Source organism: Odontesthes bonariensis, chromosome 18 (assembly GCF_027942865.1).
Source record: "Odontesthes bonariensis isolate fOdoBon6 chromosome 18, fOdoBon6.hap1, whole genome shotgun sequence".
In the NCBI taxonomy this organism is placed as follows: Eukaryota; Metazoa; Chordata; class Actinopteri; order Atheriniformes; family Atherinopsidae; genus Odontesthes; species Odontesthes bonariensis.
This window is the reverse complement of record NC_134523.1, coordinates 6,233,273-6,255,253: the sequence shown is the minus strand read 5'-3', so window position 1 is coordinate 6,255,253 and position 21,981 is coordinate 6,233,273. Positions and strand designations below refer to the sequence as shown.

The window sequence follows — 21,981 nt, the reverse complement described above, 5'->3', positions numbered from 1 at the left end:
TGGGCTGATAGCGAGCTGCGCGGTTCCTCTCCTCTTTAGGCTGGAGCATGCTATCTCTCTGATTTATAAAAGGAAAGATTTCCACAAAGAATAGTAGAATTTTAACTTGAATTTGTGGATACAGCGACAACTGTGTTCACTGACAGTGGTTCTCAGATCATTTCCAAAGAATGCGCGGTGATTTCAACTGCAGTGTTGTGTCTGTTTTTCAATGAGGCCTCAGGGCGTGAAGCCATTCGATATTAGTTTTCAGCCTGGTCCCTTGCATTCAGAGGTTTTTCATGACAGATTCTGTTCATCATTTAATTCTTTAAGAACTTAAGATAATACAATCCACTAATTGTGTGAAATTTTACTGGTAAAAGAATGTGACTGTTGCAATTCTTTTTCCAGTCAAACATAATGGTGTCCATGTCCCAACTGTTGTAACTTTTGTAAAACTTGGTGGTCCTGATTCAGTTTGTGCTTAAACGCTGCACTTACAGAAACTTTAGGAATCTATTTCCAGGAGGAGGAAGTTATAATATTTGTTTACATTCTATGTTACTAGTAATACCAAATCTGTATATTTGCAGCACCATTAATGATCAAAAGTGAGTCTGTGTGCCCTTGCATGTATTAGAGTTTTGTTTGGAAATGGGAGTTGTCATGGTGATAACTGCTAGAAGCAGATCTGTGTACAGCAGCCTTGTATAGAGTGAAAAAGAGAGCAAGTGAGGTAATGAGAGTCAGGCAGAAAGGAGAGAGGTAGGCAGCCCACCTTTTGTGAGCGAATCTTTCCTCCACCCTCCATCCTGTTGTCTCCAGTCATGATACAACTTCCACTTCTGTAGCTGGAATAGCATTTCTAAAACAGATACACGCACTCTGTCATGTCCCCGCCTCCCCCACGTTCACTCTCAGCTGCGTCCATGTGGGAGGAGGGTAATTCAGTCACTGAGCCTGTTATACTGTTGTTGAGCAGTGGTACTGAGAGAGATAGAAAGTGAATGGATCAGCGTCAGGCGGATGGACATCCGTGCATGGCAATCATCGTGAAGCAGATGGAAAACATGGACAGAAAGACCAGGATGGAGGGACTGGCGAGGGGTGAATGTGAACTGGAGGACTGGTACTGTGGGGAAGACAATAAAGGTGAGGTACATGTCCGAAAGAAAGAGTATCGTCCTAATACTGGGGTTTGATTTTTGTGCAGGCTGGCTGATGTGCAGGCAGACTTTTAGAACTGCAGGCTTCCTATGATAATATTCAATTTATTGTTTATTATTCCTTAGCGATGCATTTGAAACAGTTGTTGGAAGTTTTTGTAGGTTCTTCTAGTGAAAAGTTGAGCAAAGGACCTTGTCTCGGGCTTTGTTCTCCCTCAGATGAATTTTTTAATCTTATTGCCTTGGGACTGCTTTGTTGTGGCTCTCAGCTAACACACACACCGACATACTCCTGTTCTCATGGGTCATTGCGAGACAGAGATGGATCAACATTTTAGCTTATCTTTATTTTTATGAAAAATGGCCTTCCAAGGTGCTTTACTTTAGTGATTTTGCTCTGCTTTTAACACTGACAGTATTACAGAGGCTTACCATAATGCATTCAATAACTTGTACATCATGTTATCGATCAGGACTCTGAAGTCAATAACAGCTGCCACCCTAGGGCAACAGAGCCAACTGCTGTGCGCCATGGAAAACAACCCTTTCCCCCCTAACTTTGCACTGCTCTCCAGAGCTTTGGCATTATATCACTGCTGATGGAGGTGCTGGACGCTATACATGACCCATGCAGCCTTTGTGTGTTACATAAAGCGGCTGTGTGTGCAAAAATGTTCACTCTGTGTTGGCATGTTTCACATTTCCACAGTGCTATGTGCAGACAGAGTGGGCCAGATGACGAAGACCTACAATGACATTGATGCTGTCACACGTTTGTTGGAGGAGGTGAGATGCTCTATTTTCTTCTGTTCAGGCGGCGTTATTCAAAGCTCCGAAATGTTCTTTTTTCTTCATTTCTTTATAAATGAAATGAAACCCCAACATGAGCTCGGCACCAGAGAGGACGCAGCGCTGTAGATTTACCCAATGTGTCATGTGACCTACAGAATTAAGGTTAAACTTCTCTCTTCTTTCCAACAGAAAGAGAGAGATCTGGAGTTGGCTGCGAAGATCGGCCAATCACTTCTTAAGAAGAACCGAACTCTGACTGAGCAGAATTACTATTTGGAAGAACAAGTGGGCCAAATCACAGAGGAGGTCTGCATATTCACACATGGACCTTAACCGTTAGTTATTGACTTGTGTGTCAAGTGTTGTGGTGCCAGAATTAAAGTGTTTTACTCTTCCAGGTGGCCCAGCTTCACCATGAGCTCAACCTGAAAGATGAGCTGCTGCAGTTTTACACCAGTGCAGCTGAGGAGAGTGAGGACGACTCCACCAGCTCCCCAACGTCAGCATTTTCTTTGTCTTTTTAATGTCATTTCTAAAACTTATAAGCACTTGTGTTTGTAATTTTAAGGTAGTAAGACAATAAAAGAAGCTAAATCAGTACAGTGATGTTGGCCTCAAGCTGAGTTCCATGCTCACTCTGTGTGTATCTTTCTATCAGGGGTAAAAAGAGTCGAGCAGACGCAGCTTCAGGATTCTTTGTGAGTGACACACTCCAGAGGAAACTCAAAGAGCTGGAAGAGGAGAACCTGTCACTCCGCTCTGAGGTAAAACACACAATATCGGTCGAGCGCAAACGCAAAAGTGATTAACTAACTCTCAGGAATTTTTGTTTAATCGTGGCTATCTGCGCAGGCTAACCACCTGAAGTCGGAGACTGAAACTTATGAAGAAAAAGAGCAGCAGCTCGTCAATGACTGTGTGAAAGAACTCAGTAAGTTGTTCTGAATTTAACTTGGATTGGAATTCTTGTTTTTGTTTCATTTGTGAAACATTCGTGAAAGTGAAATCCCAGCAACATTTAGGAAAGCACAACTTTTGACCTCTTTTTTTTTTGCTGTTCTCTCTGAAATGCGTTTTCACTTCTTTTGGTTGCTTTTGCTTTGTTGTTCCGTTCTTGCTTTATCTGATATTTTGACTTGTCTTCTGTTGGTGTGTTTCACACCTCTGGGCCAACATTATATACTCACGTTCTTCTCTTTTCTTACTGAGTGGAACTTTTTCCCCTTTAGGGTTGTCCAGTCTGCAGATCTCTACCATAGCGGAGGAGCTGGCTCGGAAGACTGAGGATGCCTCCCGGCAGCAAGAGGAGATCACACACCTCCTCTCTCAGATGGTAGATCTGCAAAAAAAGGCCAAGTCTGTAAGTGCGCATGAGCAGTCGCGTTTCAGATTCATCGTTTGTGACATTATTTATTGCTGCTGAGTCAAATGTGCTGTAAATGTGTGTCCAGTATGCAGTAGAAAATGAGGAGCTTTCGCAACACCTTATTGCAGCCAAAGATGCCCAAAGGCAGCTTACGGTAGAGGTAAGTTTCCAGACTTGCTAATCACAGTTTTTTCATTTTAGAGACTGTTTCTGAAATGTAACTGTCATGTCTACAATCCAACAGCTGCAGGAGTTGGAGGAGAAGTACTTAGAGTGTATCGAGATGCTGCACGAGGCTCAAGAGGAGCTGAAGAACCTGAGGAACAGAAACTTCCCTGCAGGAACCCCCCGCCGCTATCACCCCCTGGGACTGTACCCAATGGTAAGAGAGTGCATGTGCATGTGTGTGTGTGTGTGTGTCTCTGGATGTGTGCACATTGCAGTTTTCCCTTCCTTCATAAGCTTTGGTGTTGCAGGATTCTCTGGCAGCTGAGATCGAGGGAACAATGAGGAAGGAGTTGAGTCTGGATGACCCTGAGTGCGAAGAACAGAAGTATGTTTGTTTTTTGTGAGTTGGTAGCAGAGCAGAGTGTCAGCAAACAGTATATACAGTACAGGCTGAGACTGTTGTGTTTGCAGGATCCATCGGAAGCGCGTGTTTGAGACGGTGAAGAATGTTAACCAGACAGTCCGTCAGCGCTCACTGACTCCAACCAGCGCCAATATCCCGGGCTCCAACCAGTCCCTGTCGGCTCGGACCTCACCCCAGTCCAGCGGCCTCTCCACTCCCCATCCCAGCATGTACGGAGGTGACATCAGCGGGAGCAGCGTTGCCCTTGACAACCGAACACAGAGCATCCTCATGGAGACGGCATCCAATCAGAACAGGTGAGGAGGAGCAGGTTAATATCAGTTATTCATTAGAGAAAAAGCCTCGGTTGAACATTTGGTCTCATCTCCACTTCATTCCATCAGCAGCTCAGACTGTGGAGAGAAGAAGGTGAGTGGGGCTGAGGACCTGCGGCTGGCCCTGCGCCGCCTGTCTCTGCGTCGGCAAAACAACCTCAGCGAGAGGCGCTTCTTTGAAGAGGAGAGAGAGCGGCGGCGGGGAGGACACTCTGGGCTGCAGGACACCCTCGGCCAGGAGAGCTTGTTGACCCCGTCTGACAGCATCATGTCCCTCGGGAACCTCCACCTATGGGCCTCACGAGGGCCCTACCTCCCCGACAAACTCCAGATCGTCAAGCCACTTGAAGGTGAGGGAGAGCGAGAGTGTGGAACCGGCTGCAAGGCAGGGAGGAGCTGGGAAGGCGAGCGACACAGAGGGGTCGGGACAAAGAAAGGGAACAAGTGGGGTTGGGAGAGCCGGCACGGGCGAATCCTCGAGGGGGACAGAGAGAAAGGATGGGGATGGGGCAGGAAGACTGGAGCTGGGATAGAGAGGGAGAGAGGAAAGAGGTGGGCCAGAGACCGGGCCAGTGGCAGGAAGAGGAGGAGCACAAGGGAAAGAAAGGAGAGGCCTCTGTCGCTGATGCTCTTCAACTCCTTCTGGTCTCTAATGCACCATCACAAGTCAGCCAGCTATTACAAAGACACACAGCCCAGAGAGTGGTTGTAAACACACGCACACACAAGCGCAATTAAACAGAAGAAGAAGAAAGCGGAGATGGCACTCTGTTCAGCCAAAGCTGCCGGATCATTTGCTGCTGTTCTTTAACTAATTTTGTCACGTAGGAGAAGCTAAACTAAAAGTAAAATGTGCATACAGTTCAGCAGCCGTGCACTACAGCTATCCTCTAAATGTGTGTTTACTCTTGCGCTGGTGTTTTTACTTTAACAGTTGATATTGTAAAGTTTGACCTTAGACAGAGTCATGGCAGCATTTTATCATTGTCCTCGTGGTTCAGTGTTTATTTACCCTTGAGGGCATCTGCTCTGGGCCTGTGCTGCCCTCTGCTGGTAATAGCTCAGATTTCACTTAAAAGCTTACAAACTCCACCCACATAACATACATCAGCCTTGCTGTTGTGTTTTGTTGGTGCATTCTTCATATATATGCATAAATAGTGGCATTATTTTCTGTCACTATTATTATTATCCATATGTTTTCCCCATGTTACTCATTCTTTTAAGTTTTTCCATCGTCACTGTCATTTCTTGCTGTCTCTGTTTATTATCTGTGAATAACACATGTGGCTGACTAATAAAAACATTTTCTCATTCATTCTTTATTTCTCCATTTCATTTCATTTTCACATCATTCCCCTGCTTTCCATCACCCAATCACTTGGACATACGCCGTTATCTTCTCCAATCGCTCGATTTTCTTTTTCTTTTTCTTTTTTTTTTTATCAATGCTCACATTAAAAATGTCTCCTTAAAACCAAATAACCAATAAACAAATACATTCTTCACTGGTCATTTGTGATGGTGATGTCACATAATTTGCAGTGTTAAAGTAGCCCACATTAGCCAAATGTTTTCCATTGTGTGTATGTGAACTTTACTGTAGAGTAGCTGTCAGTTTGTCCCAACAATAACAGTGCAAAACAATTTAGTATGCCTTTATTATAGGTGAGAGATAACGTGAAGAAAAATAGCTTTTTAACTGAGACCATGGGACACTGCAATGCTAAGTGTTTTCAGGGAATGAAAGGTATTCCACCAATCTGTTGTGTGTGTGTTTGAAGGCTCTGCCACCCTGCACCACTGGCAGCAGTTAGCGCAGCCTCACCTCGGTGTGATCCTGGATGCCAGACCGGGAGTCGTGCCAAAGGGCTACAGGCCCCTCGAACTAGAGCTGGAGCAGGTCTGTGAGCGTGAGAGACAAAGTTTGTGAAAAATGCAGCTCAGCATATTTTATGCCGTGTTGGGGTTTAATATTTCACTGCCATAAATGCTACACTGTTTAGCTGTTTTGAAAAGAGCTGTCCATCAAGTATGTTCATTTAGGAAAGGAACGTTTGGAGCACAAAGTGGAAAAATAGTTAGAGAGTATGGACAGATATCACCTGGTAGATGCCTCACTCCTAGAAACTGTTAGTTTAACCTTTTAAAAGGGCAGATTTTGACTTCTTATCTCTGCTGCTGAGCCTGCAGGTGTACCCTTGGGGTGGTTTTGAGGAGGATGAACCAGGAGAGCAATACTTCCAGAACCTGCCCACCTCCTCGGCTTCTGCCTCACCAGCAGTGCCCTCTACCTCCAGCACAGGTGAAGCCAGCCTCGGGCAGCCTCCAACTAGCCTCGCTCCACCCTCTCCACCCTCTCCATCCCCATCACCGCATCTCAGCAACACTGATGCACTGGGTGAGGATATAAGGCACATTTACAGATAGGCTTGGACATATTTGGTGACTAACGTGTTTTTTTTCTAATGATCTCTATTCCAATTCACTTGCAAGCTACATATAAATCTATCTATCTATCTATCTATCTATCTATCTATCTATCTATCTATCTATCTATCTATCTATCTATCTATCTATCTATCTATCTATCTATCTATCTATCTATCTATCTATATATATATAGATAGATAGACCCAGGAACTTTTGAAGAGAAATAAGTGGAATATTCTACAAAAGCTAGTCATGTCAATCACCTGATGCAAACCTTATCGTGTGCCATTTCACTTGATGTTGACAAAACTGAAGGCAGAGATCCAGCAGCAGAGCACAGCAGCAGTAAAGACTTGGTAAACCTTCGTAAAGGAGGAAAAAGTGGATGATTTATTGTTGACTAATTTGTCAAATTACATTCAAGCCGCCCGTCATTATGTAAATGCTAGTCAAATATATTTATGGCAAACAGGTGAAGTAACAAAAACTGTGTTAGTTCCCAAATATTTCCTGACCTGTATCTGTACTGTTGGAAACTTTCACATTGTTTTAACTCTTTTAAGCACCTGAGGCGTGTCAGGTAGCATTAAAGTTACTGGCTGCTTCTTTTTGTGGGGATTTCAGCTGCATACTACCCAGGTAAATGCATGGCCCACACTAGCTCTACATACACCTTTACAACCTGCCGGATCCTCCACCCAACAGATGAGCAGACGCAGGTCACGCCAAGGTAAGACGCTCTCCTTAACTGCTGCATGATAAGGTGTGAAAGCCAGTTTTTTGTGTCTTATTTCCACCAGAATTCATTCAAATTTAATTATTGCAAAACTTGGTTTTCTGCTAAAAACCAGTATATTTCTTACAACAATAACAACAATGACACAGTATTTGCCTTTATGGAGAATGCTCATTGTGTTCTGCATTGACGCTTTTAAAAATCTCCTAAATTATAGTCTTTAAAAAACACAAACACATCTGCAGCCTAATGTTATTATATAGCTGATATTTGTTATACTTACATAGGCCCATAGTGTGCTCAGTGAGCACTCAGTCTCAATAAAACCGAACATGGCCGGGCTAAGGAGATAACATGTCCAGACAACAACATTAAGCCTGTTTTCTGTTAAGTGAAGTTGCTAAATAATACATGGCTCACACAGCCTCTGGGCACTTAAACTGCCTTTTAACTATTTTATGATGCTCATGAAACTGCGATTTCAGTTGGTGAAATGATCCAAAAGTTTTATAATTTCTTCCCGTTTTAATTGCTTTCCAGTCTAAACCCCATGCCTGCGTCGTCTTCCTGTGTGATGACCAGCACTCTGTTGGGTACTCCGGCTGCTACTCCCTGCACGCCCCGCAGGCTCAGCCTCAGGCCCTCTGAGTCCTCAACTAACCTCAGGTAAGACACCACATATGCAAGCACTGCTGTCGGTTATCTCCAATGATATCTTATTCTTGCTAAATGAATGAATTAGTTAAATAAGCTACTAATTATTTATTCACTACCAAAGTAAAGCAAAAAGTTCACTTGGATTCAGTAAAGTTAGATGCAAGAAAAGTTTGTAATATTTACAAAATAATGCAGATTGCAGGATAAGAAGTAAACGTCTTTGAATCTTTGATTTCTGTGCAGAGATGGAACACGCACCACCAGCACCTCCCTCGGGTTAGTGCGCCTTCTCCAGGAGAGAGGCATCTCAGCAGCCATGTATCACCAGAGCCTGGAGAACCGCCAGGGCAGCGGAGGAGTCCTGCTCAGCACTTCCATCGCACAAAACCGAGCATACAGTTCTGACCCTATGCGCCCATCTACCCCCCCAAACTCCCCAACAAGGCTAGGTGCCTCAGCTGTGCCAAGTTCCGCAGGCTTCGACTTCAAGAGCCCATCTTATGATAACTTCCTGGCCTCCAAACCAGCACGTTCAATTCTAAAGGAAGTGACAGGTGGGCTGAGAGGCAGACAGAGAGGGAGGGACTGTGAAAGCCAAACGGATGTTAGTGTGACTGTTCACAACCTCAACCTGCTGGACAAGGTGAAGAGGCTGGGTGTGGCTGGAGCTCGAGGGGGCAGGGCAATGAGTCCAGCTCCCATCCTGGGGCCTTTGGGTGGGCTGCGCAGGTCCGGCTCCCCTTTTGGGCCAGATGGAATGAGGAGGAACCGGAGTTATCCAGCTGCTGTTGGAGCCAGCATGGCCATGAAAGCCCCAGGGCCCCAGGAGTAGTCTGGACTACCACTGGCCATGAGGGTAGCCAAGGAGACAGGCGGAACGGAGTGGATGGACTGCTGAGCGGTCACTGGAAGCCCAAACATGGACTGACAATGTTTGTACCAATCAACACTAATATGGCCCTAATAGCTTCCAATCATTACTGCAGTTCTACCTGAGCAGCATCCACTCAAATTGCTTGAATTGGAAAAAAAAACAACATAAATGGTTAGTTCACTCAAAATAGAAATGGGTATAATCTAACATATTTCTTCTAATGTCTAGCTGTTCAACGCATATGCTCTAGTTTTGCTTGTATGTGTCCAGATTTTTGGGTTTTCCTAGTACAAACCCTCAAAAATCACATTCTGTTCAACAGATCACAATTTTGGCACAAACATGCACTCGCAGTTCTGATCCCCACTTTGGATATGTTTTAGCCCAAATTTTCGCCAGAATTAAAACATCCTCTTAGACCTCAAGTGCACGTTGATAATCAGCAACATTTGGCATGCAAACAACCTAAGGTGCTATTCTGAGCATGTTAATATTCTAACCCTTTGTGTCTAGCCCAACGCTAGCTCGCAGAGCTGCTGCAGACTCTCTGGCAGACAGTTTTTAAAACAAATATATATTTAAAACTATGGACACGCAAAAACGTTTTTTATGTAATTTCATTTTACATAAATGGGTGAACTGACCTTTGAAAACAGACTATACTAAAAATAGAGCTATTGAGACATCCACTCCCACCGCAGCTTTGGAGACTGACTCTGCTGGCTAGATGTAGTACTCCCACTCTTGCCTTTTCTGAAACACATCCACAAAGTCCCGCACCCATCTAGACAAACACAGGAGCACTCTGCTTAATCTGTCATTGCACTGTTTGGCTATTTGTAGTCACTGTAGCACTAAACCATGCCTTTCTTCTCCAACACTGCTGGATTAAGATGCAGAGATTTTGAAAAGCTAATTTCTTTTAAGTTTAATATATAAAATATGTCAACCCCATCGCCTCATCATGACCTCACCATCATCCTTCTTGAGGCAAATAAGTAGGAGTCTGACAATTCACTTTCAGCAAATCACCGAATAGATGTTATGGCAGTATTAAAGATGCTTTTGCTTCATTTCCTAATTGGCCATTAGATGGGGGTGGATGGAGCTTCCACCGAACTGGACAGATCAATGCACTGAAGGCACAGCTCACAAGGACAGCGAAGAGCAGGATGGGGGAAGTCATTGGGGGCTAAAACACCATTGTGGTTGGTGTGTTTTGGACGTTTTCCTGAAGGTTTATGTTAATCGAAAGGAAGCAATATAGTGCCTCGGCCTTTTGTCATTACAAATTAGTGTTTCTCATGTTGGTGTGATGTAGCTCACAGGGCTTGTGTTTATTTATTTCAATAATCCTATCTAGGGTTTGAACTATTTTTCATAAAAATGATGTTGCCCTGCTCACTGTAAATACTGCTCATTGTCTCTGAAATATCTTTAATGACACACTTATAAAGAAATTGTTCAGTGAAGTGCATAACCAAGATCCACAAGTCTTTGCAAGTATTGGAGTGAGCATGTTATCAGGGTTTTTCCAAATAAAGACCATCAAATAATCTAATCTCACTAATTGTCCTCTCTATGGAATGTTATTTTGCTCTTTATCTTGCTCTAATCACGACAAGAAAAAGAGCCCCCAGACTTGAGATTATTATTTACCCTCCTCCAGCAGATGGTGCTCACAAATAACTCACACATAGTGAGTATGTGAAGGACATTGTGTATCTGTCTGTCCACATTTGTGCAGTCATAAATCCATTACCCTTTCACCATCTTTATCTCTGCGCTATAAGGGATGTGATGAGGACTGTTTATTAAACCTCTTCTGGCCAAAGGGTGAGCCAGAGGTGAGCAATAAACAAAAAATGCCACTATCGCTGGCGGGGAGTTTAATTGGATGAAAGGAAACCGTTTCAAATGTCACAGACGTCTTTCATGCAGGAAATTTGTCATCCTAAAATTACATTTCACTAATCTCGTTGATGCCAAGAGCAACGCAGCACACCTCCAGTGATGAAACAGGACATCCACTTTTAGGTGATAAAACAACCAGAAACTTGTTTCCACTTCAGAAATGCCCTTTAGTACATTTGTAAAAAAATATATGTTCCCCTTTACAAGCCCTGCAAGCTTGTACTGTCACTTTTTCTTCAAAGTTCCAACATCTGTATGAAACTTTAAGCATCACTAACATGTTCTAAGTAAAAAATGACTGGCTGGTGTAAGCAGATGCATCAGAATGTTGGAAGTAGCTTCTCTTGTGGGACACTTTCGTATGTGTTTTATCGGATAGCATCCTGGTGACCTGTCAGTAAATAAGCTCATTTTATGTTTGCTACATTGGAAGGAAACTAGTGAATAAAACTAGGAAACTACTGTGCAAAGATGTCTTAAGAAGACAATCACAACACCAAATAAACTGAGAAACAGTGTGTGTATTTAAGTGTTTTACTTTTTATGCTGTAAATGGTAAAGTAACAAATATTGATAAGGCTGTTGGTAGATTTTGTAAAATGTAGCTGTCTTACTTTAGCATAACAACAAATGCGGGGACTCCCCTGCTAGCTTGACATCCAAGTAAGGCAGCAGAAGGAAAACAAAAGGATAAGAAAGACAACATTGGAAGTTCAAAGTTGTCTGACTGCCTGCTATTCTGCACAGTCAGCTATAGCAGATCTCCTGCTAGAGACTTGTAAAAATGCAATGAACTACAAGTTTGCAAGATATATGACAAAGACATTTGCCTCATCAGTATTGTTTTGGGAAAGACATTTAAGAACTTTCGATGGAACTGGAGCAACGATGTGAAACTCCATCACACATAACAATCTCATTTAACTGTAGTACAGCTGTTTGACTAGATTTCACATATTCCAATATTCCATTGGAAAACATTTGAGCGATTGCAAGTTCATTACAAATTCCTTCAAACTCGACCTTTTTGAAAAAGTGAAAGCCCCAGTACACACACACTAGTCAAAACTGCTTCTTTGTCTGCAGGTTCGACAGTAGGTCATTTTGTAAAAACTCATCAAATTCCAGACGAGATGATCTCAGTAGATATTATCTGGATGGTATTTATCAGTGCAACCCCATTCCCAAAGGATGTTGGACACTGTAAAGTAAGTGGAAAAAACTGAATGCAATTATTTGCTCATCATTTAAAACAAATACAGTATATTATATAAAATTGTGCAAAAAATATAGTATAACTATTCGAACAATATGTGCTCATTTTAAATTTGATGCTAGTAGTTTTCTGGAAAAATTGGGAAAGAGGCAACGAAAGAAAGTTGTGTAATTATAAAGTTTTTCTTTCTTATTTCAGCAAGACTTGAGATCTGCATGCTGCAGATATTCCAACAGCAAATGAACAAAGTAAATCTGAGCATAAGTTGAGTGTTAGAGTGACACGTCTGCAGTCCACACCTGACTCCCATCGAAAACCCAAATTGTAAAGCAGCTGAAATCCTTCAAGTAGGAATGGGAAGAGGTAAAAACAACATACTGGTAAAAATGCTTCTTTCCCAACTTTTTTAAAACATGTTGCTTCCATTTAATTTTCAAAGTTAAATAGATTACATGGACAGTTCTGTGAATTTCACCGCACTCTGGGAGGTGGATCCTCTTCAGTCTGCGTCATGTTTGAGTAATACAAGGTCAGCTTATCAATAACCACTGCTTCTAGAAGTGTTTATCTTGATTAGGTAAAATCCACACAAAAATGACTACTGAACCAAACATAGTCTGCAAACCTCGGTCATCTTTTTTCCCCCCAGACAAATTAAAGAAATTAGATAAAGTACATCGAGAAATTGCATACAGATGTGCTTATAGACTGTCGCACGTTGTACTCTTCTCCTATAGTCTGAGCCAGAAAGCCAAAGAGCATCAAAATGTTGAACTAGTTCTTTGTTTAAATCAAATTCTAGTTGTACTTCCTTCGTTACCATCTTTACTGTCATATTATTTTGCTGTGAACGTTAGATGAATCCAGTTAAACTTAAAACTTACTCATATCCCTGAAACTCTTCTGTTTTATGTGCCTTTAAAAAGCATTCGAATTGACTCATCTAAAGTCAAAGACATGGAGGTTTAGGAGAGAGAGAGAGAAGGGATAGAATTAAAAACAGGATGTTCAGCCAGATTCAGAAAAGAGTTTGGACCATCCACCAGTAGCTGGAGCTTCAATGTAGCCACACTCTTGGAACTCTTATGAAACTTCCTTTCATAAGTGTGTGGCTTTGCCCATTAGCACACAAAGCTACAGCACTTATTCATGTATGAGTGCTTCAATCACTCCATGTAAGATGCCGAACGATTTTTGTTTTCTCTTTTACTCTATTGTGTGTCTGCGTAGGAATCCATACACACACAGTCGAAATATTTACCAGCAGTCCCATTGAAGCCCTTAAACCATTGGTGAGCCTTGAACTCTGAAGCCTTTCTGCCTCAGATTTTTAAACAGAAAGGGTGGGTCAATTCCAGTGGATCGCTATTAATCTAAAGTCTCTGTAAGTTTTCTGCCTTAAGTGCGTCCTCAGTCCAAGCCATTGGCTTTAATGTCCAAAACACAAAAACAAGGCAAACTCTCTCTTTCCCCAGGGCAACCCAAACCACCTCTCTGAATAATTCACCCGGCCTGCGATGTTCATCGATCCCCTTCTCCACCTCTCACTCACATGGAAACATCTATCAGTTAAAGTGAAGGGCAGCATAATGGCCATTATTCATTACAATTCTCCACTACTATGGTGTTTTGCTCTTTCCCTTACAAACACATTCTACAACCTGTACTGAGAAATGACACCAAAAAGAAACTGCATGAAAATTCTGTGGAAGAAAGAGGTTCAGCAGCAATTTTTCACATCTGTTATGACTCATATTAATGGGAACAGGGAAGCTGTTAACTTGTTGGAGCAACTAACTGAGCTTTTCAAAGCCCGAGTAATGCCTGACATGAGACACCAAATAAAGATGAGTTGAAGAGGAGACGTTTAGGATTCAGAGCAGGAACAAGACAGAGAAAAAGCTGACAGAAGTTTAAACCATTTCTTCCCTTGATCATCGTGGAGGTGTGAGATCCCCGGTAGGTAAAAGTGACAAGCTTGGACTCGTGATGAGAACACAGGGAGGCAATGGGCCTCATGCAAGAACCGTTCGTACGCACAGATTTGTTCTTAAATCGTGCGTACAAGTGATTTAAGAGAATTTCACCAATCTTTCCGTATTTTACATTTTCTTTCAGGTACGAACAGAATTTACGAGTGATCCAGAGCTGTCGTAGGAGTTTCATAAAGTAGTCCGCTGTTATTCCAATCAAGTTTGCTTGACCAATGGATTGTATATTTAATTACTTTGAAGCAAACATAAATAAATATATACATTATACTACATAATTATGCTGACATTATTCTGTTTGACTTAAATTATGCACTAATTGAAGGTTAATTTGACGCTGTATATAACAAGGTCAATGGGAAGCATAACCAGCGGCTGACTTTCTACTTTTGGATGCCTTAGCGCGTCCGTGTAGAGACCGTGTAGATACCCATGTGGAGACCGACGAATGGCTGACGTTGCAACTTAGATTGCCAGGGACTGTGCTGCTGCAAATATGCAGCTTGCTAGAGCCACAACTCCAGAGTCCAGGTCCTCACCACCCTTGGATTTTTGGCCACTGGAACCTTTCAGAGCGAGATTGGAGACAGATCAGGGGTGTCCCAGTCCTCTGTGAGCCGTGCGCTCCCCTTGGTGATCAAAGCTCTCATCAGTTTATCACCCATGGTACATCAAATTCCAACACACCAATGTCCAACAAGTACAAATTAAGAGGGACTTTCATGCCGTGGCTGGACTGCCAATCATAATTGGAGCACACATATACGCATCAAAGCACCCGTGCTGTCGTGGAGCGCACTGAGCTGAAGGCCAGGTGGGTGTGTCTCGATACAGCGGGGGGGGGGGACTGCTCTATAGCCCAGAGAAGGCATGCCAGATCTGCACAATATTGCCATGAACGAGGGTCTCCACCTGAACCAGCCCAGGGAGACCAGAAGGTGTGGTGCCAGAAGACCCCCCTCATGGACCACCCCATCAAAGTGCCATCATGATGAGGCAACAACTGATTGCACGGCTTTAGTTGCAGTCATCGAGCGCCTGCCCAGGGCGAGACGTTTTTGTTTTTAAGCCATTTTCATATCAAACCATTTCTTTTTTATTTCGACAACATTACAAACTACAGGTTACATGGAATTAACAGCACTCGTAATAACTTCCCATTTCTTGGCTTTAGCAGGTCCTGTAATTCCACTGCTGACACTGCTAAAAATGAGAGATTTTCCTTTTTGGATCTCTGAAAGCAGAACTTCCATCTCAGAGCTCCTAAAGTTGTTCTTTTTGCGCCTTGATGCTGTTTTCATGACTCAACACAACACTTCCTGGCACAGGAGCGAGGAGGCACTGCTTTATATGGTATTAATTTGGGCGTGGAGTATGCAAATTTACTATCCTCGTGCACTTAAATACGCATGGATGCGTTTCATCATTTACGCAGGTCGTTTACACACTTTTTCCGAAGTTAAGAGCGTTTGTTGAATCTGACGTGGCATGTTCGTACGAGACCTTCTTACGAAAAAAGTGAGAGAAATTTAGAATAAAAATACGAAAATGTTCTTGCATGAGGCCCAATGTTCTTTTTTTCATCGAGACATGGCTGTGGGAACAACTCCAACACTTCTCCTCTCAACTTTAAACCAAACGTGGAGACAGAGACTGCAGACAGACAAGTGCTGAACTGTTGACTCTGAGTTCACGTCCACGTTGTCTCCTGAGAGTTCATCTGTGTTATCTGCCAATTCTGCATGTGCACTCATTAGCTCAATTGTTGCCAAGCTACTAAAACAAGACCCCAACCCACTAATGGCGACCTCTGAAGATTTCTACCACACCTCCCTCTCACCTACACTTCTACATGTTTTTCAGCTTATGCACATTTTATTTTGATACCGACAACAATAGCATATATTTGATAATAAGTAATGCAATGTAATAATTTCCCTTCAGGGACTGCTGAATAGTATTGAACTGAACTGAAAAACACACCCTGCCATAAGAAAAACATGGTGGAAGTAGAGTCATGATGTGGGGCTGCTTTGCTGCCTCTGGAGGCATATTTTAGAGAAAAATGTGTTATTCAGTATCAGCAAACTAGGTTTGAGAGAAATAACTTGGGTTTTTCAAGCACACATCCAAAGCACAAAAGAATAATTGAAAAGGAATTTAAAGGAGACATGGCATGAAATTTTCACTTTTTAAGGTTGTTTAACATTAATATGAGTTCCTCTAGCCTGCCTGCGGTCCCCCAGTGGCTAAAAATGACGATAGACCTAAACCATGCAATGGAAATTATTCTCCGCCTTTGGTAATGTGACCATGCAGATGGCCTGATCGGGAAAGCCGCCGCTTATGACGTGGAGGTTGTTTCCCCCCAGAGCCAATAAACTGCCTTTCCCCGCCCACAGCTCTTTGGCCAGCTCATTACTCTGTATATCGATGTAAAAAATCTGTTTAGAGCTCCTGCATCAGAACCTCTAAAGAGCCAGTGGACAGACTTAGTGTTTTCTGGGAAAGTGACGACAGAACCGAAGAGATTTGTGTATGTGTGCGCCAAACATTTCACCGACGAATGTTTTCAGAACTTGGGCCAATACCGAGCCCAATAAGGGAGAGCCCAGACACCCTGCGGAAGAAACTCAAGAAAACCAGAGCAATCAGATGAGAATGTCAAAATCCTCACTCCTGCTTTCCCCTTCACGCACGCCTTTTTTGCTGTCTTGTGTAGCACTTGCTTGATGTTTGACTGTGTTAGGAGAGTTGTTCACTAACTAGTTCGTCATATTGTCAAAGTAAGCTCATATAAACAGGTTTCGCTAGTTTTACGGCATAGGGCTGCCGTGCCATCTACGTGCCATAGCGATTCACAAAACATTTGCGCATGGTACCACGGGCGTAAGTAAGGCCACACCCCCACTAAACAGCTCATTCTGAGGATCCTAAGGAAAGCTCATTTTTGGGACTGGCTGTAATTCTGCACCAAGGCAGAATTTTGGGGGAAAAAACTCAGATACAGTATTAGGGGACCACTAAAGCCTATAAAGATATATAAAAACCTCCATTTATTTTCATGCCATAAGACCTTTAAGCATGGCTTTAAACTGGCCAGCAGTGAGTCTTGAATTAAATCACATTGAAAAGTGTTGAATAGAGGTGTTATTTAATTTTTAGGTGTTGTTAATAACGATGATAATGATAATAAATAATATAAACTTTATATTTCAAAGAAAGAAAAAACAAACACACTCGGAGGTGGTTTCAGCAAAAAAAGAAAAGAATCTCATAAGTTGGTGTAATGTGGCAGTACTACTAAGCTTAATTATATGAAATTAGAATAACACGTAATATGTGAATGATTAACAATGGTTCAATGCAAACAAAATTAGAAAAAAAATATGTAATTATGTTTTTGTTTGTTTGTTTGTTTGTTTGTTTATTCACTACCAAAAGCATTCTGCTTGAGATTGTGTAAAGAAAAATGCAAAGAAAAGCTACGAGTCAGTAAATGAATTGAATGGCATTTCTCCAATCAAAAAGCAGCAACTTTGGGATACAGATATTTAAAGCTTCCGTAAAATTAAATGAGATGTTTATCGGTTTCTACAAAATCTGTCTTATTCCATACATCACCTACACACCTTTGTGACCAAGGCATTAGGCTTGAAATTGTCTCTTAGGCATGTTGTAAAGTTTTTAATGCGCTCAAAATTCTTTTAACAAATGTTGAGGACTCCCCTTTCACATACTAAATTAGTAACCAATGAAATGCTTCATTGCTGATGCAGAATGGTGGGTGGTGCCTGATCAGGCCACTGGAACTGACCAATCAAGGCAGGCCTGTTTTTTTTAGTAAGAGGTTTCCTCCTCAGTTTCTGTTTAACAGGAAACACATAAATACGCAGAATCAAATTATATATATTATATTATATTGTATTATGATGGTCACTGCTTTTAAAGCTACAACACGAGAACTTGTAAATGCGTAATGAGTGTTAATCACGTGCACGTTTTTTAGATGTATAAAAACTTGCGACGCCTCAATATTGCTGAAAAAACACTACAGTCAAAGTGTTGTTTGAAGTGCCTGATGAATATCGATAGATTTAATTCAAGCAACATGCACTTTGTTGGAAAAATTCACATGCAGAGGGTATTTTTCTTCTTTATTCAGTTCAGTTAGTCTCAACAGACCCAAATCCTCTCCACCCCAAATGATAAAGAAACCAGAGAAACAAACCAGAAACAAACAGTGAGAGCTTTTTTGCAAAATTTGGCATACAGTATTAATATTGCGTTATTACACTTTTACAAACAAATGTACAACAAATACGTCATAAATAGACTCTTATTGTGAGACAGTGAGGAGCCAGCTTGCGTGGGGTTTTTCTGCTTTTGCTCATATTCCACAAAGGACGGGGCAGGAGAACAGACTGCCCCTTACGAGGCGTACTCGTACTCCTCTGCGCTGCGGCGTCCAAAATCCATCCAGCCCAAGTAGTCCCTGTCTGCTATCCGGTGGCTGGCGCTCAGTCCGCCGACTCTGTTCTTTGCTGTGGAGTTTCTGCGGACAGAGCCTGGGAGGATGAGGAGAAAAGATGAGCACGCGTGAAATCAGTGCTCCTTAGAGTGGGGGCAGCATGAGAGAACTTCACAGCTCTGTGGTATTTGTCTGGGGGTTTCTTTGGTTTTTTTTTTTTGGTGTTAATGGATTTGAAGGACAATTAGTTTTTAAAAAATGATTCACTGATCTGAGAGACTTTCAATAATCATGACATAACTGGTGCACTGGAACCATTTACACACAAAGTAAACAGTTTACAGATGTAGCTGCAGAATGCATTTTCACTGATTCATACTTTTAATATAACAATATTTACCACTTTTGCAACTCTTTTAATGACATTTTCTGCATTAAAATGGCACTTAGTTGGCAGTCAGTTGAATTCATGAACAAATTACAGGCTTCCCGGATTTATGATATTGCCTTCCGGAGGCACGTTACTCCTCACAGCTCATAAATGATGATGTTTATTTTCTCTATTCCGGTTACTAATATCCTCTGATCTAGATTTGAGACTGCTTTGCTGTGGGGCTGATTTGCGTTTGGGCATTTTAATTGCCCAGTTGTGGTTCTGTACTTGCTTTCTCATTAAGTCTCTCATACAACACACACATAGATACACACAGCACACTCACACACTCCATGTGGCCAAAAGAAACAGGATGCAGCAACAGCTGGACTTGAGCCTGACACCATACTATTAGGCTCTCCTTTTGGTGCATTCACATGATAGAATGTGCATGTGTGCACAAATGTGTGCATCCACTCACGGTAAATGAGCACAGCATCCTCTCCCTCCCCCTCATGCCCCGCCATCTCGTACAACATCTCTCCCTCTGATCTCCAAATCCCGTATTCAATTTACTCATTTCTTCATTTTTCCAAGCAAAGTGAAGCAGAGCTTCTTTCCGTTTGGTAATCAGTCGCACACACACTCACAGAGATGCACTTTTCACTCCACCCACATCCTCCCACACAACACACACACACCAGCACGCACATGCATACACACACACACACACAGCGTTTTGGTTCACTGGTGTGCTGAGAAGATTGGCCGCAGAAGGCTCGACAACGACACCTCCCACACCAAAACATGCAAGTGAACAGCGTGAGCACAGACACCCACAAACACACACACACACACACAAACCATTACGCAGAAGCACAGTCCCTAAGGTATTACATAGAAATTTCAGCGCGCACTTTGACATTTTATAGATTTTTATGTCTGACTTAACAGCTTCCAAGCGCGTTTTTTTTTGTCCTGAAGTCTTCTACTGAAAATGATGCAACAGCTAAGAAGAAACTTTAGAGCTTAAGTATGACAGTGTTATAGTTTATTTGCATTTTTGTGTTTTCATACAATTGTCGCAACACATAGGCTTTCTTTGAGTCCAACTAGGACTTAACTTATTTAATGTCTTGGTCAAGATGGGTTTTTTGTATCAGTTTTTTCTTTAAATCCAGAAAAAAATATCCACTTTTAGGTATAAATTGCCCAGTAAGGACGTAAGAAATGAAAAACATTTAGTTTGTAGCCCTGTGAAAATGTGCATGTTTCAGATAGTTGGAATTGTTCCACAAACAGATATTGTGCACACAGAGTCAGTTTTCAATATCTGGAGACCAAGTATAAAATTCAGATCCTGACGAGTGTCTACGTGTAATATGTACCAAAAGTTAGGTAGTCTTTGGTAGGGTTGCGATGTTTGTATGTCTGTGTGTTTCTTGACAAAAGAGAGGAAGAAGAAATCAAGCGATTAGAAGTTAGATTTGAAAAAAAGATTGCATGAGATGGCATGTGGGGAACGACCGGAAGGCTGCACACACTAATAAATGCTATTTAAAACCACAAAAGCTTTTCAGAGCCACTAATTCATTTTACAAAGCTGGCGTTGCACTAATTCCAGTAATTAGCTATGACCAAGGGGAGGAGAATGGCAAGAAAACCCTTGTGTTGTTTCTGAAACTCAACCTTTGTTGCAAATACTGATGCAGCCAGATGTTCTGGCACACAGAAAACACACTTATCTACTCGGCATAACCTTCAAGACTGTGAACGCAGGCAAACACACATAAACACAAGCAGATCTACACTACTCGCGCATACCTTTCCTGGTGGAGATGAGTCTTGCAAGCAGCTCACTGAGGTTTGCACGGGAGTCTGCATCCTCTTCAGACAGAGGAAGAGGTTTCAGCTGGGGACTCGAGCGGCTGTGTCGGAGGTGGGGCTCTCCAAAGCTGTGGGTGTCAGCTTCAAGGAGAGCTGCTCCACGCACACCGGCAAAGATACACACGGGAGTAAATGTCAGATGAGAAAGCTCAGTGTGATATCGATTGATACTCTTTTGGGGCTTTGGTTTGCCCGTGGAAACAGACTTGTACCTTCAGAGGGAGCTGAGATGGAGCGCTGGCCCTTGTCTAAAGGTTGGGAGGAGAGGGGGAGCCCCAAACAGCTTGTACACAGGACTGCCAGCACCACACACACACACAGCCCTGCAGTCATCTGAAACACAAAAAGAGATGAGACGGGAGCACACAGGGGCAGTTTCATGAGACAGAAGTTGAGATGCAGTCCGGTTTGAGATAACAGTCTGACGACTCAGAAGTAATCTTCCACCGTGAGACAGTTTAGAGCATCTGCCCGACAACTGCTCTTTCACAGCTAATGAGCGGTCTGACTCCAAATCCTTGCAGCATGTTCTGCATATATCCCGTGCGCCATTTCAGCAGCTCAAAGTGACCTGATAGTCAAAGCAGAGCATTTCTCATTTCCTCTTTGCTTTCGGGAAACATCTCCAGAAATGTTTTCAATATATCAAGATGGTAAAGCTTTGACTTACTAGACTAGATTTGTCACAAGTTTTTCTATGCAACAGAGAAGCACTTCCATTAAAATGACTTTAAAAGGTTTAAAACAAAAATACAAAAAAGAAACTACCGGTAGGCAAATTTGGTCCTTGCATTAATATATTTTACTTGGTATAACCTTCATCTTTGAATTCTAGATTGAGCATGATGAGGAAAAATATTCTTCAATTCTAAAGATCACCTAAGTAGACTGTCAGACAACAAACAAGAAAAAGTGTCTCGCTTACCTTGAGAAAAGAGGTTCAGCGTGGCAGAGGAGTGTGTGAGAATAAGGAGAGTACTTCTCTGATGAGTGGGAAGGATGCCCCTTTTATACTCCCCGCTCAGCTCCCTCTGAGTGTGTGTGTGTGTGTGTGTGTGTGTGTGTGTGTGTGTGTGTGTGTGTGCGTGCTTTGCTTCCATGAGCATCATCCCGCATGTTCCACAGTGTTTTGAGTGTTTGCGAGCTTAATCTGAGCACATTTGTTGGAGCCTCAACAACACGGCACGGGGCTTCAGATTTATTGCCTATTTGCTTGT

General features: G+C 42.4%; 2 protein-coding genes across 2 annotated transcripts; one reads left to right on the top strand and one right to left on the bottom strand.

The window, feature by feature from the left end:
- The first annotated feature begins 932 nt into the window (after positions 1 to 932).
- On the top strand, positions 933 to 11,290 carry trak1b (trafficking protein, kinesin binding 1b). The gene is made up of 17 exons (XM_075449661.1): positions 933 to 1,134; positions 1,858 to 1,934; positions 2,130 to 2,246; positions 2,339 to 2,439; positions 2,599 to 2,704; positions 2,793 to 2,871; positions 3,170 to 3,300; positions 3,392 to 3,466; positions 3,551 to 3,688; positions 3,783 to 3,859; positions 3,946 to 4,194; positions 4,282 to 4,562; positions 5,997 to 6,115; positions 6,406 to 6,613; positions 7,270 to 7,375; positions 7,922 to 8,047; positions 8,282 to 11,290. Exons 1-17 carry the CDS (start codon positions 990 to 992, stop codon positions 8,868 to 8,870), a joined length of 2,724 nt encoding a protein of 907 aa, XP_075305776.1. The 5' UTR covers positions 933 to 989; the 3' UTR covers positions 8,871 to 11,290.
- On the bottom strand, positions 3,169 to 21,781 carry LOC142367641 (cholecystokinin-like). The gene is made up of 5 exons (XM_075449667.1): positions 21,690 to 21,781; positions 20,977 to 21,097; positions 20,702 to 20,857; positions 18,469 to 18,601; positions 3,169 to 3,279 (listed from the first exon to the last, which is right to left on the bottom strand). The coding sequence occupies exons 2-5, from the start codon at positions 21,095 to 21,097 to the stop codon at positions 3,267 to 3,269; spliced, it is 423 nt and encodes a 140-aa protein (XP_075305782.1). The 5' UTR covers positions 21,690 to 21,781; the 3' UTR covers positions 3,169 to 3,266.
- Between the last annotated feature and the right edge of the window lie 200 nt (positions 21,782 to 21,981).